Source organism: Microcebus murinus, chromosome 9 (assembly GCF_040939455.1).
Source record: "Microcebus murinus isolate Inina chromosome 9, M.murinus_Inina_mat1.0, whole genome shotgun sequence".
Taxonomy (NCBI): domain Eukaryota; kingdom Metazoa; phylum Chordata; class Mammalia; order Primates; family Cheirogaleidae; genus Microcebus; species Microcebus murinus.
In genome coordinates, this window is record NC_134112.1 from 17334109 (window position 1) to 17355328 (window position 21220).

The 21220-nt window shown below is 38.5% G+C and overlaps 2 protein-coding genes and 1 non-coding gene across 4 annotated transcripts in view; 2 read left to right on the forward strand and 1 right to left on the reverse strand.

Annotated features, from left to right (window-relative positions):
- The window catches only part of ANLN (anillin, actin binding protein), a 61795-nt gene extending 50962 nt beyond the window's left edge, over positions 1–10833 (reverse strand). For both annotated transcript variants that reach the window (XM_076006308.1, XM_012777569.3), the window contains exons 1-3: positions 10694–10833; positions 3141–3294; positions 1242–1553 (exon numbers count right to left, since the gene is read on the reverse strand). In XM_076006308.1, coding sequence (XP_075862423.1) covers positions 1242–1553; positions 3141–3294; positions 10694–10711 — 484 coding nt within the window. In that variant the 5' untranslated portion in view covers positions 10712–10833. The remainder of the gene's footprint in view (positions 1–1241; positions 1554–3140; positions 3295–10693) is intronic.
- On the forward strand, positions 4942–5072 carry LOC142873209 (small nucleolar RNA SNORA38). Its single transcript, XR_012921250.1, has one exon. It is a non-coding gene; the product is annotated as a small nucleolar RNA SNORA38 (small nucleolar RNA).
- The window catches only part of MATCAP2 (microtubule associated tyrosine carboxypeptidase 2), a 55160-nt gene continuing 44588 nt past the window's right edge, over positions 10649–21220 (forward strand). Inside the window, exons 1-2 of the mRNA XM_076006311.1 lie at positions 10649–10777; positions 14449–14518. Coding sequence (XP_075862426.1) covers positions 10664–10777; positions 14449–14518 — 184 coding nt within the window. The 5' untranslated portion in view covers positions 10649–10663. The remainder of the gene's footprint in view (positions 10778–14448; positions 14519–21220) is intronic.

Below are 21220 nucleotides of genomic sequence, written 5' to 3' on the forward strand. Positions count from 1 at the left end.
AGGCCGAGGCGGGCGGATTGCTCAAGGTCAGGAGTTCAAAACCAGCCTGAGCAAGAGCGAGACCCCGTCTCTACTACAAATAGAAAGAAATTAATTGGCCAACTGATATATATATAAAAAAATTAGCCGGGCATGGTGGCACATGCCTGTAGTCCCAGCTACCCGGGAGGCTGAGGCAGAAGGATCACTCGAGCCCAGGAGTTTGAGGTTGCTGTGAGCTAGGCTGACGCCACGGCACTCACTCTAGCCTGGGCAACAAAGTGAGACTCTGTCTCAAAAAAAAAAAAAAAAAAAAAAGAATTGCTTCTACTGAACTGAGCTTGGAGCCAGGCCATCTGAGGACCTTGAGAAATCTTACAAGCTTACTAGCTCTCATAAAGTCATCTTTAGGACACAGGGAAGAAAGTTCTCTCAGGTCTCGGTGCCAAAGATGGTTGTACTTTCAGCTTATGAACAATAGTTCATATAATTGATAATTTCACTCCTTTGCAATGGCCACTAGCAAGAAGAGTACCTTATAGCCTGTATTTAATAAACTGACTTTACTGCCTTTCACTTCTTTGTTTTCCCTTCTCATATTTTCTCTTCATCTTGATTTCCTTAATTTTCTCATTTTATAATATTAAGTATTTTTGTAAGTCACCTCAAGGCTTTTGTTTTATTTTTTTTTGTAACAAGGGAGAAGATAAATAAAACTGATCATAGCATGAGTAACCCCATTGCATAACTGTTGATTTACTTCTCAGGCTCCCCATCTGATTATAGGCTCATGAAAGGCAAGAATTAGGTCACTTCATTTGTGGCCAGCACTGTAGACTAATAACACGCTTTGCAGGTGCTCAATTTATGATTTTTGACATTTTCTCTCTCCCCTACTGAACAACACTGTATACTTTATTTAGTGAATTCATGAAATACGATTTTTAAAATATAGAGCTGAAGGTCAGAAATGCTAAAAAATACCAAGTATAGTTTATTCTCAACTGTTTTTCATAGCAAATATAAGATATAATATTCAGTTATAAGATGAGAACTAGTCCAAGAACCTCATCATCTACCTCAATGAGAACAAAACCAACTTATACTATAGGTTTACAAGCCATTTGTAAGCAAAGGATACTCAGGATATAGATAAAACAAAAGCATTTGCCTCTCATGTGTTAACTGATAAAATTTTCAACATACTAAATTGAATCTTACTGAAAAAGATGTATGGACCATATCATGTGTATAATTTATACCTGTCATATCATTATTATCCCAATGACGCCGTTGCTCTGCAAGTTTTTGCATACGTGTTTTGACTGAGGAGGCTGCAGTTGCTTCTAATCTTGAGTTCAGCCCTCTTCTGATGCCCTGTAATGCTGGGGCTGCAGCAGAATCACTAACACCGTCTGCTGCCTGTGGCTCCACCTGAGGAGACCCAGGACTTGGAGAACAAGATTTTGTAGAAGTTGACTCAACTGGTTGTTTATTTTCCAAGTTAGAAACTTCTACTTCAGCGTTATCAGAACAGCGTTTCTTTGATGGTGATGGTTTTGTATGAGGTTTCTCTAGATTAAAGAGGATTAAAGAAGACAGTCAAAATTCTGTAATTTCTCACAGCATGAAAAACTTAAGGTAGGTATCTAACAGGTTAGTAAAACACCATTTTTAACATGCAACACCACCTTAAAATACAGAGTTCTTCAGGTTTATAGTTCTTACATAAAACTTACATTTACATTTTGATGCTTAAATACTTCCATTTAAGCATGAAAATGTAGTTCCAAACACTAGTTTGTAAGTACATAGTACTCAATGGTGGAAATTCATCTCAGAGTGAAAATGAAAGATCCTAGACTAGGGACAGGCCCCTATTTTTTCTGGCTGAATACCATATAATATATATTTCCTTCCCTCCCTTCGAGATGAATAAATAAATTCTTGTTCTATGGTTATCTTCCAAAATAACTAAGCCAGCCCCATGCCCTCTTCTCTGACTTTTTTATAACATTGGTTTTGCCCTCTTCCATATGTAAGTATTCACTTTCTTACCATATGTAAGTATTCTAAAGTGGTACTAAAGAAGATTATTATATCTAGACTATTCTACACCCCAGTGAAAGACTAAGGCAACTGGCTGATGCTGGCTGGGGATTTCAGGATTTAAGAAAGAATAAGATAAGATTCCAGGTGAGTTTGGGTTTATTTGTGTTTGTGTGTGTATTTGTTTTTATTTAATTCTACTACTTCTAGAGATTAACAACGTAAGCTTCAAGCCCAGCCCTAGAGAATTGGTTCAGCAAACAGAGGATGAAAAAGACTCATTAAATTTCAAGCATGTGCCAACAGTCTGCCTTGCATTGCTTTGCTCATGCCAGAGACACCATCTGAACTTAGTGTTTAGCTGTTCTGGCACTGCTGGGATAAAAAAACATCACTACCAGTGTAAGTATTACCCTGCTCCTTTTATTCTCTTCCCTTGGGGTTTTAAGGATAACTTTCAATTGAAAAAAATAAATTTCAATCAATTAATCTATAATATTTGGGAGATTTTTGGTTTGAGTTTTTTGTTTTGTTTTTGTAGAGACGGGGTCTTGCTCAGACTGATTTCTAACTTTTGACCTCAAGCAATCCTCCCACCTCAACCTCCCAAAGTGCTGGGATTACAGGAATTCTTGCCCATACTTTGAAATATCTGTTATTATAAAAGAAACTCTGCTCCAACCTAGGTCCTAGGCCTAATGTAAGAACTGTGAAATAGAACAGAAAGCTGTTCTTCCTTCAGAGGCTTTTATATTTGTCTCATAAAGACTTTGGTTCTTCTACATGCATAATGAAATGTGTAAGACTTGTCTCTTTTAAAGAAATGAACATTTTCCTCCCACAGCCATGTGTGTGTGCATGCACACGGGTGCACATGCTTACACACACAAACGTGTACACACAGGCTGGCCATCTCCCTCCCCTACCCCAGCAAGGCCCAGCCTCGCAGTCACTGCTGGTGCCAGAGCTCTGTGTGGATGGGCTGCAGACTGGCCTGTCTGGGACTTCCATGTGCCATCATCTGGTGTGCTAGGATGGGCTCATTTGTTTATTTTTACTGTACATTTATGATAATAAAATCATACAGCAATAAATGAAAATTTTAGTTTTACCTTCACCACCACATAGGGACTGCTGGTTACTTGCTTCCGAAAGCGGCTCTCTGGCTCGCTTAGCATGAGTTATAGACCTTGCAGCCGCTACAGGTCTCTCAGCCATTTTTCTCTGAAGATTCTCTCGCCTGGCACGGGTTCGCTCAAGCAGTTTCTACATATGTAAATATATCAGTGTTAAAACAAGTCTAGTTAAAGGTTCACAAAATTGCAGTATCTTCTAAAATCACCAGTTGCCAGTTAAATACATTTCAACAGTGAAATCCTAAGTAATTAAGTCAAGAGTCACCAAATGAGCACTCCAATGTCATAATTATTACAGATGCAATAGGAACATTAAAGGGTGAATAAAATGTGTAAAGCTAGTTATATAAGATTTTAAATGACCACAAATTCTTTCTGCTTCCATCAAAAGGTAGAATCTATTTCCCTACCTTTGAATCTTGGCTGGCCTTATGATTTGCTTAGACAAATAAAATATGGCAGAGGTGACACTGTGTGACTTCCTAGGCATCAGGAGATCTTGTAGTTTGGGCTCTCTCAAAACACTGCTATCATGTGAAGCCCAGGTTAATTCTACTAGAGATACAGGGTCCAGCCGTCAGCCAGCATCAACTACCAGACATGTGAATAAGGCCATCTTAGACCCTCCGGGCCTAGATAATTTGCCAGATCACTGAAGATTTTTGCATGATCCCTGCAGCAGAAAAACAGCCCAGCTGAACGCAACACAAATTGCTGACCCACTGAATCATGAGAAATAGAGTGGTTGTTGTTTTAAGCCACCATGGTGGGAAAATAATAATCCCCCAAAGATGCTTTTGTCCTAATCCCCAGAACCTGTGAATATGTTACCTTATAGGTCAAAAGGGGCTTTGCTGATATGATTAAGAATCTTCAAATGGAGAAATTATCCTGAATTATCTGGGTGGGCCCAACATAACCACAAAGGTCCTTACAAGGGAAAAGAGGGAAGTAGGAAGGTGAGGTCAGAGACCATGTGGTGACAACAACAGAAGCAAAGGTCCGACTAATGTGATTAGTGACTCTGAAGATAGAGGAAGGGGCCACAAGCCAAGATGTAGATGGCCTTTGGAAGCTAGAAAAGGCTAGGAAACAGATTCTCCCCTAGAGCCTCCAGAAGAAACACAATCCTGCTGACTCTTTGATTTTAACCCAGTAAAATCCATTTCAGACTTCTGACCTACAGAACTGTAAGATAATAAGTATGTGTTATTTAAGCCACTAAGTTTGTGGTAATGTGTTACAGCAGCAAAACTAATATAGCCACTAAAATTTGGGGTGATGATAAGCAGCAAGAGATAAAAGACATATTAGTCCTTCAAAAAGATAATATGCTTCCCTGGAGAAAAAAAAGTAAACAATCTTATGTTTTAATTAAATATCAATATATAATAAAATAGTTTTAAGTTGAAGCCATTCCATAAAATCATGAGTACTCCTCTTTTCTTACCCTAAACTGATGTTCCTATTTTGAGTCAGTATAGTAAAAAACATAAGACGATGTAAAACAATTGATTCTCTTTCAAATGTACACAACTAAAGGAGAGATGCAGATTATTATTACTGCCCTGCACACATACATACCGTAGTTAGTACAGACTAAGGAATTAAATTCCATTCGACCTTTTTTAATTCCTTAATTAAAATAGGGTTAACAAAGCCAAGGTGTGTACTCTCAGCTACTCAGAAGGTTGAGGTGGGAGAATCACTTGAGCCCAGGGGTTTGAGTCCAGCCTAGACAACACAATGAGATACCAACTCTGAAAAATAATAAAACCTCTCCTACAAAGGTGTGTCTGTGGTTCCCTGTCTTTCGACATGTGAGCATTGGAGGCAAAGAAACGTGGACTTTAAGAAGTCTGGAGCCAGCTTGCTCCCTGCAGGCTCAAGACCAACCATCGCACATAGAAGGGAAAAAAAAGAGAAAAAAACTTTAATTAAATTGGGCTACTAATTTCTAAAAATTCCTAAGCATGCAAGAGAAGCATGAGCTAAATTTGAAAGAAGGTACAATTCTCTGCTCTTCTTAGGAATGATTTCTAATTTAAAGTTCACTGAAAGACGTGACACTATACTGAAATGCTATATCACTAAAAGAATAATTTATGAATCAAATGCCTTCCAAACACAAGAACTTCACCCTCTAAATAAAAGTCTCCTTTAACAAACTCAAGAATGACCATATTGTTATACAAATTCATATATGTCTGATAATTTCTCCCATGACAAAAAACATCATTCCCCAGATACAACACTAGCCTAATTATATTCACTCATGGACATGCCCACATTCCATTCTGGTCAGTTAGAACATTTGTGAGTCAGTATAGCTTCAGTTACCACGAGCAATGGGTCACAACAAAAGAATGTGGTTTTGTCATTCAAACACATACAAGTGTTCTACTTATTACATTAGTTTCAAAAAATCCCAGATTAAAAAAAAATTAAAGTAGATAAGCCAAAAAAGCTCCCTAATCTGTGAAATAAAGCTAAAAAGCACTAAAGGTTATTAATTTAAAAGGAATGATGTATCTAAAGCACACAAACTCAACAGCTCAATAAATATAAGTAGCACTCAATACAGATAAGTAGCCCTTTCTTGTAATAGTGTATCAGTAATTAAGAATTCTCTTAAATATAAGATACATTCCTAAAAGATCACACCTTATTCTTCAAACAGTAGAGGCATAATTAGGAAGTAAGATATTCCACATGAATGAATTTCAGATAACTGAAGCTTATAGTCCCCAAACAATTTTTGCCACACACACCCCAAATCGTTTGATAGAAATTTTTCTAGGAGACATTATTTCTCTGCCTTCTTAAACAAAATAGATCCAATACAAATGAGCTTCTTGTTATTTTCAACATGTTCTAGCAGCTGTTTCCCAGGTCAACACAGAGACTTTCATTTAATTCTGGGAAATATAGCCGGGCATTTATAATCCCAGCTACTCAGGAGACTGAGGCAGGAGGATAGCTTAAGGCCAGGAGTTCAAGACCAGCCTGGACAACAGAGTGTAACCAGGTCTCTAAAAAAGGAAATAATTCTGGAAAATTAGAGAAACTCCATTCAAATCAGTAGCAATATGTTTTTTTTACTTGTTTACTTATTTATATTTGGCCTGCATACATATGATTTAAAAGTATCTCACAATAAAAGATGTTTTTACAAAGTTAATTGTAGGCTTTTCTCTTTTAAGGTTTCTACATGCAGAGTTCTGGCTTAGGACATCTAGCTCTGAGTTTCCCTATAATATTCTTAGACTGAATTCTTAGACTCATCATATGAGCAGAGCTTCAAACTAAGAGGCTAACAATGATGTTATGAGTAGTAAAATTACGGTTTTAAATTCATATAACAATTATAACAATAATCACTAATGATTATGTAGATTTAATATAAAGTATTTTCATGTCTGCCATACACTATTTCATTCTCAAAACCTGATTTGGTAGGTTCTGTTCCTACTACTTGATTTTAACCCCATAAAATCCATTTCAGACTTTTGACCTACAGAACTATAAGATAATAAACATGTGTTATTTGAGCCACTTAGTTTGTGGTAATGTGTTACAGCAGCAAAACTAATATAGCCACTAAAATTTGGGGTGGTGACAAACAGCAAGAGATTTACAGATGAGAAACCGAGGCACAGGTTAAATAACACACCATAGGTCACATAGCTAGGAATTGGCAGGCAGGATTCCAACCAGGCTCCCAAGGCTGGGCTCTTAACTATTTTGCTATAAACTGTCCCTTGACTAAATCCAATTGCTCCTTTTATGAACTTATTGTCAGCAGAACTAACTAGCTTATACCTTCAACAAAATTTTTGAATGTTATCAGTTGATCATAATAGAGGTCTGCCTTGGCTGCTTGTTAGTTCGTGAGTCAACAGGAGACAGATTCTTTTTTTCATTTCTGGTTAGTCCATGAAGAACATTAAGACATTGCCCAGTGGACCCTGTCTAGATCCTGATTCAAACAAACAGCTAAACATGAAACACTTGGGGAAATGAACATTGACAGATATCTGATATTAAGAAATTATTTTTAATTTTTAGGTGCAATAACAGCATCATTTTTTTAAAGTCTTTAGTTAGCATTTAGTGATAAATACCATTTATATTTATATATAATACTAAAGCAATTATATGATGTCTAGAATTTGCTTCAAAGTAAGTCAGCAGGATGGGTAAGAGGGGGATATAGTGAAACAAAATGGTCCCATATTGAAAAATTACAAAAGCTGGATAATGAGGGGTTATATTCTTCTTTTTTTTTTTTCTTTGATACAGAATCTCACTCTGTTGCCCGGACTACAGTGCCATGGTGTCAGCTTAGCTCACAGCAACCTCAAACTCCTGGACTCAAGCGATCCTCCTGCCTCAGGCTCCTGAGTAGCAGAGACTACAGGCATGTACCACCACACCTAGCTAATTTTTTCTGTTTTTAGTTATCCTGATAATTTATTTCTATTTTTAGTAGACACGGGTTCTCACTCTTCCTGAGGCTGGTCTCAAACTCCTGACCTCAAGTGATCCTCCTGCCTCAGCCTCCCAAAGTGCTAAGATTACAGATGTGAGCCACCACACCCAGCCTAATGAGGGATTATTATACTACTCAACCTTTGATGTATTTTGAAATTTTCTTCAATAAAAAAAGAACATTGCTAAAACATTCTAACAGTTACTGTTGTATGTATTATTTGTTTGTAAAATAATTTGTACCTAATGGCTCTCCTCTGTTAATTCAGCAAAATGCCATTGGATGTGCTTGATGTTAGGGAAAATATTAATATCTCTGAATACAAAAGAATCATCTCTGTCTTCATAAAGCTCACATTCTGGCAGGAAACATGTTCAACAAGTAAATGCATTCAAAAGGTAGATTCAAGTGAGGTGAGCACTGTGAAAGGTGATCTACCCTCGGAAGACGGGAGATCAAACTGAGCTGGAGATTGAATCAGAGTTTTCCAGGCATTTGAGGCAGGGAAAGGAAGTGTGCCAGAATAGCACCAGTGACAGCAGGGAGGAGGACAAGCTAAGAAGTCTTGTTTGAGGAAAAGAGTTTAGGGTGATTGTAGCCCTTCTAAACTGGAGTTACCAAAAGAATTAAGCCCTAATACCCTGGAATTAATGTAACAAATTAATTTCTCTCCTATGTTTGTAGGATGGCATTGGTTATGAATCACCCTTGGGAGAATTGAGAAAACAGTTTCATAAATAATTTTCTGTGTCCCGAGGTTCTGAGAAGGAACTCTGATTAAAAAAGTCATTCTGGCCAGGCACGGTGGCTCACACCTGTAATCCTAGCACTCTGAGACGGGAGGATCGCTCGAGGTCAGGAGTTCCAAAACGGCCTGAGCAAGAACAAGACCCCGTCTCTACTAAAAATAGAAAGAAATTAATTGGCCAACTAAAAATATATAGAAAAAATTAGCTGGGCACGGTGGTGCATGCCTGTAGTCCCGGCTACTCGGGAGGCTATGGCAGAAGGATTGCTTGAACCCAGGAGTCTGAGGTTGCTGTGAGCTAGGCTGACAGTCATGGCACTCTAGCCTGGGCAACATAGTGAGACTCTGTCCAAAAAAAAAAAAAAAAAAAAGTCACTTTATACTGACTTTCTGACTTTCAACAAAACTGTACCAGAAGTTCATTTCACTGTGCAAAAAGTTATGAATGCTCTAATTAAGCACCTAATAGTTGGAACCAATTCAAATGGTTCACTCATTACCAATTAAGGAAAAGATATCAAAGCTGTTTATTCCAACTGCAACTGACCTAACTTTTCATAATATTAACCATACATATTAAACCATACATATATCTGAGCACATTCTAAATTTGTACTAGCTTCAGAATGACATTTTTAAGTAAAACAAAATACAATTTACAGCCAACTTTCAAAATGTTTTGTTCTTGTCAGTTACTTAGGAGAACCCGTAGGGCAGGGGTCCTCAAGCTTTTTAAACAGGGGGCCAGTTCACTGTCCTAAGACAGTTGGAGGGCCGGACTATAGTTTAAAAAAAAAAAAAAAACTATGAACAAATTCCTATGCACACTGCATATATCTTATTTTGAAGTAAAAAAACAAACGGGCAAAAACACCTGCATGTGACCCACCCACCGAAGTTTGAGGATACCTGACATAGGGCTTACGTTTTAAGGAATCCTACTCTGAATTAGTAACATAAAATAATATATCCTATTTAACTTCAGTGTAAGTGAAAGATATTTTAGTGCATGACCAGCCCAACTTTTTAAAGCTAATACAAAAAATGCTCTGAATTTTTCTATTAAAATTTCCAAGTAAGGTAAAAAAATTGATGTGTTTTCCTCAGTATGACTGAGAATTTGAAACAGAAAAATAAGTAACTGTCATGTTAGAATAAAAGTAAACTCTAATCATTGAAACCTTTCATCAATATCTTTGACTTAACTTATGAAATTATAACTATATCCCCCCCAAAAGAAAGTGTTACTACTCTCCATAGCATTCAAGTTTTTGAAACTAGCATAGAGACACTATTCGGCCCACTTTGCAACCACTCAAAAATTAACAGTTTGAAATTTGCACAACAGCCTAAAGAAAGAGGAACTGTCCTAGAATAAAAGGGAGTGAACAACTGGCAACAAGACACCTCTGAATGTGTCGACATAACATTCTCAACAGCTAAAGCTAGATTAATAATCGACACAATGATATAATCCATATCCTATTTCCAAGGAACAAAAGAGGAGATAAGTATTGTTGTAACGATACGCTCCACAAACACTGAAAGATTTGGTTCTTTACGCTGTTTTGTTTTAGTTTTTTTAAATTGTGGGCTGAAAATTTTGGTTTATACACATTGGGCTAGGCGGCACTGTTTCCTTTCATCTAAAGTGTCAACCCCAGGTAAACTTCGCTAGCTGGCTGAGCAGTGGGCTCTGAAGGAACTACTGACTTTCTCCTGAACGAACGCAATGGTTTCAAGCACCTGCCTATTTTAACGTTTTGCTGTTACTAACAGCACCCTTAAATGCATAGCTCCCCTGCGGGCCGCGGGAACTCCGCAAATCACATCCCAGCACACACAGCACTGAGTCACTTGGCCGGCAGACTCCACCCTGCAAGGTATTCCAGCTTTTTCCAGCAGAACTTGTTCGGTCAGGCCCAAGCCTCACGCCACCGGGGTGGCCAGGGGTGGGGAGACAGGACTGCAGTGGAGCATTATGATAACGGGGGCTGACAAGAGTGTTTTCACTACTGCCTTTCAGGACAGACTCATAGCTTTGCTCCCAGAGTTCCATCTGCAGGACAGGAACAACAACGAAACAGCAGACGAACCCGAGACACACAGCAGGCTACAGCCGCGCTCCCCTCAGTGTTCCCCGCCAGCCTGCGCCCGACCCCCGCACGCTCACACTGCGCACGCGCGCGCACGCGCTCCCCGCCCGGTGGGCCCAGAGGTTGACAGAAGGAAGGGAAGGTGGGGGCCAAGGTGGGGGTCATGGCTGGCTGGACCCGCAGATTTTCTCACCTCCGTAAACGGGTCCATGGCCCCAGGCGTCGCTTGTCGACTACGAGACGATGGAAACGGTGGTTCAAATTCAGGAAAAGAAAAGTGAGTTTCGGCTCAGTGTGTCTCCTGGAGAAAAGGAGTCCGGGACTGGGGGACTCTCCCACAGCGAAACCTCCTCTTCCCTCAGCCTCCAGTGTCAGACTCGGCCTCCTGCGGCCGTTCAAATTTGAATTTCAGCGCCTGGAGCCGCGAGCATGCGCGCTGGGCGGGGCGGGGCGGAGCCCGGCGCTGGATCACGTGGCGGGGCCGGGAGGTTCCCAGGGTGGCCCCGCCTCCTCCGCTCGGCCCTGCCCGACCCTGGCGGCCAGGGACGCGGGAGGCGGGCGCTCCGCGCCCTGCAACCGCCTCGGGGCCGGGGCTCCACCCCCAACGCTCCCGCACCCCACCCGGTTTTAGCCATCCCTTCGAACCAACGGCATTCGAGCCTTCCCGCCTTCCTTCATTCCCAAATAAAGGATTAAGAGCACTTGTGTTTGACGTGCCCCTGGCTCTTTGGCCTTAGGTGGCGTTCTCTCTGCCCGCCACCCCCTACCCCTACTTCCGCGGAAGGGGACGGCAGGCTTGGCCCTCAGGCGGGACTGGTGGGTCCCCGGCCTCTTGGGGCCAATGACCCACCCTTGGGCGCTGGGGCCCTTTCTCCTTGGGAAAATAAGGCTGACGTTAACAGACTGTGTGAAGAGCTCATGCCCAAGACTTATTTTAAATCCCATCCAACTGGAATACAATGTTAGGGCTGGAAGAATTCCGAGAAGCCCCCTAGTTCAATCCGCCCTTTTACTGATGAGAGAAGGAGCACTCGGAGACACTCAGTGGTCCAGGAGAAATGAAAACCCCGTTCTCACCTCATCCTCGACTTTCCACCCTACATCAAGCTGTCTCATGCTTATTCTTGATAGAGTACTCAAAATAGTAAGGTATGATACATCGGATTACATAGTTGTTACATCAGATTCACTTCCTCTGTGGCAAGTCTGTTCTAGGGTTTGTAAAGAGGACGATTCTTGATTTGTTCGTCTGAAAAAGTAACAGCTGTGTAGATTACGGAGTAACTGCCCAACAGCTATGTTTAATAACGTCTCCATTTTAGCAGTCAGTAAGCATGACAAGAAGTATTGTATAAATATGTTTAATACTAACCCTGTGACCTTAGGCTTTATGCAAATAATTTAATCCTTTTTTTTTTTTTACCGTTTGGGGGAGTCATAGATTCCTTTGAAAATGCACTTAAAACGACAATTCCATCATAAATTATGTAACATAGGATTTTATGAAGTTCATGGAGTTAAGAAGATCTGATTTAGCCTCTTCGTATTTTAGTTTACTCAATTGCATGGCAGAAGTAACCAACTGCCCTCCCTTTCTCAGTTTCATCTGTTCCCCTCAAGAGACAGATGAAAAATGGAGAGAAATTGTCCAAAATTATTCTGTAATGAGTAATAAGCATTGTCCAAATGTATGGTGCATACAGAATTATTAATATTTAATCCAAAATATGCTACTTATGAACAAAGAGAAAAGATGCTTGTATGTTTTTCAAGTGCTAGACAGGAACAGGGTGTGAATATTTGGGGTGTGTCTGTGTGTGTATGTGTGTTTTAAAAAGCAACATTGGAAAATGAGTCATTTGAAATTTATGCAGCCGTTATGCCTCCTGGTTATCACTCCTGTGAGTCTTAGTTTCTTTATAACTACCTCAACTAGATTCTAGCCAAGACCAAAAGAAACAAAATACTAGCACAAGATAGCTACTCAAAACATTTAGTTTATCTTTACTCACAATCCCCTTATGATTTTGGTCATTACGATGATGATGATGATGATGATGATGATGATGATGACGACAACCACCACAATAGCTCCTGTGCCAGATACTATGCTAGATGCTCAAGTCTACTCTTGTATGTAGAGTACTGCAATTGTCTCCTATCATGCCTCCTTCCATTCCTTACCTCTAGTAGTTCATTCTTCAGTTTATAAGCTGGAATGATTTCTCCATTTTTAAAAATTGTGTTAAGAAATAGTTCTAGGCTGGGCGTGGTGGCTCACGCCTGTAATCCTAGCACCCAGGGAGGCCCAGGTGGGAGGATTGCTTGAGCTCAGGAGTTCGAGACCAGCCTGAGCAAGAGCAAGACCCTGTCTCTACTAAAAATAGAAAGAAATTAGTTGGACAGCTAAAAATATATAGAGAAAAAATTAGCCGAGAATGGTGGTGCATGCCTGTAGTCCCAGCTACTTGGGAGGGTGAGGCAGAAGGATCGCTTGAGCCCAGGAGTTTGAGGTTGCTGTGAACTAGGTTGACACCATGGCACTCTATCCTGGGCAATAGAGTGAGACTCTGTCTCAAAAAAAAAAAAAAAAAAAAACCTCTTTTGAGATTTTAATTCAAATTGGAGCAAATTTGTCACATAATTTGGAGAGAATTGACATCTTAATGATATCAAGCTTTCCCATTAATTAGCATGTTATACTTTCATTATATCTTCCAAAAATGTTTGTAACACACTTCCATAAAGATCTTTACAATTTCGTTCGATTAATTCCTATGTATCTCTGTTGTTGTTGCTTTTATAAATGGTATCTTTTAAATTATAGTTTTAAAATATTACTGTTGTATAGGAACATAATTTATTGTAGGAAACTCACCAGACGATCCTATTAGTTTTAGTAATTTATTTATAGAGAGGGATCTTTTTAAAATGTAAATTATGCAGCATCAATTCCTTTTTGGAGCAAGTTTATGTTTTTCATTGCAATTAAAATGATATCCAATAATATCCTTATCAAAAGTACAAGGCCCCACATGGTCTGCACCCTACCTACCTATTCAAATAACCTAATATTCTCCTAATATCACAATACTTTCCCTCTCCTTTCCCCGCCCATTAGGCTCCAGCCTCAGGCCTTTTTTTTGATCATAAAAAATGCCAAATTCCTTCCTGCCTCAAGGACTTTCTCCTTCCTAAACACTCCTCCTCTAGATCTAGCATGTCTGTTCCTCATCATTTGGGTCTAAGCTTGCATGTGCTACCTCCTCAAAGAGGAGTTCTCTGATCAGGTGCCCCACCCCCCTCATCACTCTCCACTCTGGTTTATCTTCTTCATTGCATAAACCACTATCTGACATTACTTTACTTATGTATTTAAGTTTATTATCTAGCTCTTCCTACTAGAGTGTAAGCCATGGTAGGGCAGGGACTAGTCTTGTTTATAGCTGTAACCCAGCACCATCTGGTATATGAGTGCAATAGAAATGTGTTAAATGAATGAATGTAAAAAGAATGATTATTTCTATTTTAGAGATGAAGAAACTGAGGTTCCAAGAGGCCAAGTCACTGGCCTAAGTCATCAAAAGTATCTTCCCTAGTTATTTAAATAAAACACAAAACTTCCCAGGTTATTTAAATAAAGACCACAGCTTATAACATTAAGTATAGAACCAAGGGTCTGAAGCAGAGATAACTAGAGGTTAAAGGTAGTCCTAGAAAATGAGTATTTGCTCCTTCTAAGACCCTTCCTTTTAAACAAAGGAAATCATAATTATGTCTTTTGCAGATAAAATTGAGACAGGGCTGAAAAACATAAAAAATTTGAAAGCATTGACTTCAACAAGGATGCTCCAAATGCTTTATATTTATAGTTAATTTTTCAAAATACATTCACACATGTTTAATCCACAAAATAATATAATAACAGAAACATTTTTATTTTTACAGGGAGAGAAAAAGCCAAGACCTAACCATAAGACAATGGCAAAAAGGACTAAACTCAAGTTCTCTACCTCAGGTTATCTGGCTGAAGGGCCATTTCTTTTACACATTTATTATAATGAAGAAATTAGAACCATCAAAGGATGTTATCTAAATGTTACTGAAAAGGGCTATTTTATTTGTTACAATCTCTACTACTAATGGTTCTTAGTGTCACCTATGTGATTTTCTTGTTTTCTAATTTAATTGGTGAAAATGTTTCAGATTCCAGAGTGAGGGAAAACATACTGTGCTTTCTGAACATATCATATTGTTTTCAAAAACCAATGCAACTACAAGCACATCTCCTTTATTTAATAGACTATTCTCAAATGCATACACCTTTAATCTCCTTTTTACTTTCTGTGGTTGATAAGGATATTAAGGGAATTCATATTTAAAGGACCACAGTAAATCCTTTCATTAAAAGGAAGAATTATTTTATGTATTTATCATGTTACAATTTCTATATCAACTTTACACTTCCATACCTGGATTTCTTAAAGTTATTTTCATAAAACTTAATTTTTTAGCAAGCCCATTTTAAAGAAAAGTATCTCATAATATTACAAAGTAGCAACAGCCAGTGTTTCTTTAACATCAAAATCCCTTTGTTGAACAGCAAAGATAAAAACTTCTCCTTAAATTTGATTGCGTTCCATTGTGTCTATCAAGAACTTCGTGATGTAAACACTTCAAAAATTTCTCCTCACATACTACTTCCAGACCTCATGGTTCATTGACTCTCTCATCGATCCTTTCAAATGTTGGAGTTCATGACATCTACTTTTAATCTCCTCTTTCCTGCGTCTCACAGGCTGACACCATCCCAGTCTTCCTCAGCCTTATCCATGCCTGGCACTTAATAGGCCCTCAAGCAATGTTTGCTGATGAATTCTCAGGGACCACAATCTCTTACTTTCTGACCTCACCAAACCTCAAATGCTCCAGCTACACTTAGCTTCTCCTTTCTTCTTCTGATTCACCCACATGTATAACCACACGTGGGCTCTAATCGATACTTTGAAACAATCCATCTCCAAGATTTTGACCCCAAACTTGGCCTCCTGATTTTAATCTTGAATCCTTCTTTCTTCTCCACTTCTGCTCACTCCTACTAGATCTGCAGGACTCCCTTTCCAGTCCTAACCTGCAGTCCATTCTCCTTTCTGCACGTTTTGCCAAATTAAAAATGTTATAGCTTGGGCTTTGTAGCCATGCCCACATTTTTTTTTTTTTTTTTTTTTGAGACAGAGTCTCGCTTTGTTGCCCAGGCTAGAGTGAATGTCCTGGCATCAGCCTAGCTCACAGCAACCTCAAACTCCTGGGCGCAAGCAATCCTTCTGCCTCAGCCTCCCAAGTAGCTGGGACTACAGGCATGCGCCACCATGCCGGGCTAATTTTTCTACATATATATTAGTTGGCCAATTACTTTCTTTCTATTTATAGTAGAGACGGGGGTCTCGCTCTTGCTCAGGCTGGTTTCGAACTCCTGACCTCGAGCAATCCGCCTGCCTCAGCCTCCCAGAGAGCTAGGATTACAGGCGTGAGCCACCACGCCTGGCCGGTGCCCACATTTTTAACCCTGACCTCCCACCCTACCCTTTTCTATAAAGCCACATGCAAAGTAGCTCAATCTATTCTGAAAAGGAGGCCAAGAAAAAAGGGAGTTGGGGCCGGGTACAGTGGCTCACGCCTGTAATCCTAGTACTCTGAGAGACCAAGGCAGGAGGATCACTTGAGGTCAGGAGTTTGAGACCAGCCTGAGCAAAAGCAAGACCCCATCTCTACTAAAAATAGTAAAAAAAATTAGCCAGTCAACTAGAAATAGAAACAAACAAAAAAATTAGCTAGGCGTGGTGGCTCACGCCTGTAGTCCTAGCTACTGAGGAGGCTGTGGCAGGAGGATCACTTGAGCCCAGGAGTTTGAGGTTGCTGTGAGCTAGGCTGTTGCCGCAGCACTCACTCTAGCCTGGGTGACAAAACAAGAGTCTGTCTCAAAAAGAAAAAAAAAAAGGAGTGAAAACAAAATCGTAAGAGTTGTCAGGCAACTCACAGATCACCTAATCCAGCTCCTTACAAAAGCAGATGAGGAAACAAGACTATGAGTAATCTAAGATTTCCAGAGCCTGCCACTGGCCTTTCCTGGGTCTCTTCCCAAATACTGCCTGCCTCCCATATGTCTCCCTTGCTCCTTACCCAGCCAGACCTAAGAGAAGCCATTTTAATACCATTTTCCTTGCCCCCTTGTCTTTCTTTCTACATTTAACTTGCTAATCTCTAACCACTTTTTTTTTTTCTGTTTTGTTTTCTGGCTTGCTGAAGATTGCTAGAAAAAGACAAGAAATTGAGCCAATTCCATTTCTGATTTATCCCAACCAACGGGACCTTTAATGTGGCTCAGAATCCTTTTGTTCTTATCCATCTGAATTTCTATCTCATTCTCCATCATATTTCCCATCCCACTTTGCTTAGTGTTCAATGCCAAGGAAAGTGCCCAAAGAACAGAACTCAAACCCTTGCTATTCCCTGACCAAACCCTGCTCTTGGCCACCTCCATGACATTCTCACCCTGATCTCACTACCAGAATGCCCTGCCCATCACCTTTGACTATCTAAACATGAGTCCAGCTGAATACCATATCTTACCAGATTTCCTACCTAGTCCATAGTGAAGTCATCTTACACCTTAGTACTCACTTTGGAGCACTTTATTTTGACATGATTTCAGAATTATGGAAAAGTTGCAAAAGATTTATCAACACATATATTGAGAGAGATATAGATATATTTAGAGAGAGAGAGAAAGTGGGACAAAGATTCCTGGATTCCAGAAATTACTCAGATCCCTGATATATTGACTTCTTACTACATTGGCTTTATTCTCTGTATGTGTATATGTATATATATTACACATATATATACACATACACATATATATAAACATACATACAAATACACATATACACACACATATATAATCATGCACTATACTAACAATGGTTTGGTCAATGTAGACCACATATACAGTGGTCCCATAAGATTGTAATACTGTATTTTTACTGTACCTTTTCTATATTTAGATACAAAACACTTACCATTGTGTTACAATTGCCTACAGTATTCTGTACAGTAACATGCTGTACAGGTTTGTAGCTTAGAAGCGCATACCATATAGTCTAGGTGTGTAGTAGGCTCTGTCATCATCTAGGTTTGTATAAGTGCACTTTATGATGTTTGCACAACAACAAAATTGCCTAATGACTCATTTTTCAGAACATCCTCATTGTTAAGCGACACATGACTATACAAGGGCTGTCCAGAAAGCATCCAGCCATTGTTAATATAATTTTTCATAGTACATGGCTGGATACTTTCTGGGCAACCCTTGTACATACATACATACATACGTACTTTGAAGTATTTGGGGGTAAAACTACAACATGTCTGCAAGCTACTCTTAAAACAGTTGAGAAAGACACATACGTAGTTATATAGTCATATACATTACTCTCTCTAAACATGTATATAGATAGATAGATAGAACCTTTCTAGCTCTTCTTCTTCTGTCCCACAACTAAATGACTGAGAACTCTAAATTGTACCTGGAGTGCTCTTGTCTGCCTATATACACTCCCCAGGTGATCTCTTCAATCCCATTGACTTAAAAATACCATTTGTATAGTAAGGGCTCCTAAATTTATTTCTGTAGCCTGATCTCTTCTTTGAGCTCTGAACTCTTGAATGCAACTGCCTGTTTGAAATCTTGACTTGGATATCAACTAGCATATTAAATATAACATATCCAAAATAGAATTTCCCCACTAAACCTATTCTTTTCCAGTCTTCTCCATTTCCTCTATCCATTTCAACTAGTTACTCAAGCCAAAATGTTGGGAGTCATGTTTAATTCCTTCTTCCTCTTACTACTTCATTCACATACCCAACCTACTGATCAACTCTGCTTCCAAATATATCCTGGGTCCTCTATTAATACTTCTCTCCCTCTCTACAGCTTCCATTCCACTCAAAGCAATCATCACCCTTTTACCTGACCCACTGCAAGAACATCTCACTTGGTCTCCCTGCTTCTGTCCTCAACTTCTTATTCATTATCCTCAGAGAAGCCAATGTAAGCTTTTAAAAACAAATTGCTTTATGTTACTCCCCTATTTAAAATCCTCCAATGGCTTCTGATTGCACTTAGAATAAAGTCCAAACTTCTTTCTGGGGCCCCTGCCTCCCTCTCACATGTTTTCTCCTACATTTTTCCCTACCTTACTAGGCTGCAACCATACTGACCTTCATGTAGCTCTAGGATCATGCCAAGATCATTCTTATCTCCAGGCTTTTGTCTTTGTAATTCCCTCTGCCTAGAGTGCTTATTCCCAGAAATTCCTGTGACTCTTTCTTGTTTTTTAAGTCTCAATTCAAAAGGCACTTCTTCAAAGAGGCCTTTCCCAACCACTATTATACCAAGCTATCATCTAGCTACGTTCCTGATTTACTGTACTTTGTAGCAGCTATCTGTATTTTAAATTACATCATTTGTTAACTTGAATATTGTTTGTTTCTCCCACTACAACGTAAGTTCCAAGAGGACTGGGACTTTGATTTACTCACCACAGCACCCCTGTTATATGGGCTCAAGGACTAATTGATGTATGTACATTATTTCTATATATGTATATGTATATACACACTATTAATAAGTTCTTTGTAGGTAGGTGTCATGTCTTTTTCATCATCTTTTTACTTTGTATATAATAAGGACTTAAATATCTGTGGAAGGAATAAATTAATGCATATATTTCTTGAAAATATAATCAAGGGCAATATTTTTTTTGGCTCATTAAAAAACATCCTTCCCCCAAACATTTATAATAAAACATCAAAAAAAAATCATACACAGAGACAAAATCACAGAGTTTCCCAGGATTTTTTTTTTTTTGCCATTTTGACTATTTTCATTGAGTTAAGAAGGCATGCATAGTGGTCTCACAAAGCATTCTTTTATTTGGCTTCTATGTAATGCTTTTCATTCTCCTGAATATAGACATGCTGCAAACATTTCATTCTTTTGATACAGACCTTCTGAAAGCATTCAACTTCACTGAAACATTTTTTTAAAAAAAAGCCAAGAAAAACCAATTCTACCAACTATTCCCTAGATGTTTTTTTTTTTTGTTTTTTTTTTTTTCTCTTTTGAGTCAAGAAACATTGTTTATAGCTTACCCTGACTCATCTGTTCAAGCTTATCAGAATCTGGGATATTGCAACTAGAGTTGCTATATTCCTTTATAATGGCAAGCTGCAAATCAATTTTCTTTAATTCGTGTATTTTCAACAGCACAGAATGTTATAAGTTGTTCTCAATAGAACAGGAAGGAAAGTTAAAAGTATTTTCTAGAAGCTTTCCCATATTCTTTTAAACTCTTATCTGAAACTTAGAAAATAAATATAATGTTCTAATTCATGTTGAGTTACTAAGATAACTTCTTAAGAAATTAAACTTTTTCTCAGTTTGAAGCATTATATGTACTTCTGCTGTCAACAAAATGAACTTCTTCTATAGAAAATGAAACATTTTACTTATTTTTCTCTCCAGTAGCAATACTTTTTAGCAGACTTGTCCAGACTTCACTACCTCTCTCTTTCCTCTTGTTGGCCTTTACTAGCCTCTACCCACAACCAAGGTAAATTATCAAACCTCTTTTGAGTCTTTGAAAAGGAGGATGTGGTCTTTTTTCTAAAAAGAAAATTATCTTCTCTTTTTACAGAGATGGTTTAATCTACTTTTTTATACCAAAACTCCATCAACTAATTTATGAATAGTAAATTGTTTTTCAACAATACATATCATCTGTCCTGCTATGTAGCATATAAAAAGAATAGACACATTAACATGACTGGTTGATTAAACAAAAATTACTGACAAAAAACCTCTATACACGTAACAGAGAAATCCCATCACACATAAAAGAACGGTATTTTAATCAAAACACCTATTTTTTCTATGATTGTTTAATCTAAAATTAAGTAAAAATCATCATTAAATATTCCAAAATCAAAACGATTCCACAGTACAATGCTCCTAGCGTACATAAAAATAACCATAAAAGGAAGGTGGCTATATTTCAGTGGGATAAGAACAATGGCATTCTTGGTTGTTATTGAAAACTTTAAGTTTATTAAGACTTTAAAAAGGGTAAAGGGCATCCTTAAACATAAACATAAATAATTTAAAGCAGTTTTAATAAATGCTTAACTTGAAAATCAGTGTTTTGAAAATAGAATAGTAACTGATAATAATTTGGTTTAATATTAGTGGTTTATGTAGAATCAGGTATAAAGGAAAATTTCTCAGAAAGATAGAATTGTTCATTGTTCTGGCAGATATGTAAAAACAATGCCAACTCTACAGCAGCCAACTGGACAGCTGCAGATGCTGTACCCAATGGAAATACTAAGCAGGCATAGCACGAATCAATAATTAACAAAGCAGATGCACAAAGCTTGATGAGGATGAATAATTGCATAGATGGGAAGAGTAAAAGGAGCTGATAACAGTAATGGTTTTATAAGAAATGAGATAAACTTTGTATTCATCAATTTGTTAGCAAGAGTGCTTCAATAGTACATAAAGAATATATATGTTTTTTAATGTTTTGATTACATTGATATGTACCTTTATATAGTACTTATCACTACAGATATTTAGAAATCAAAGTCACCCACA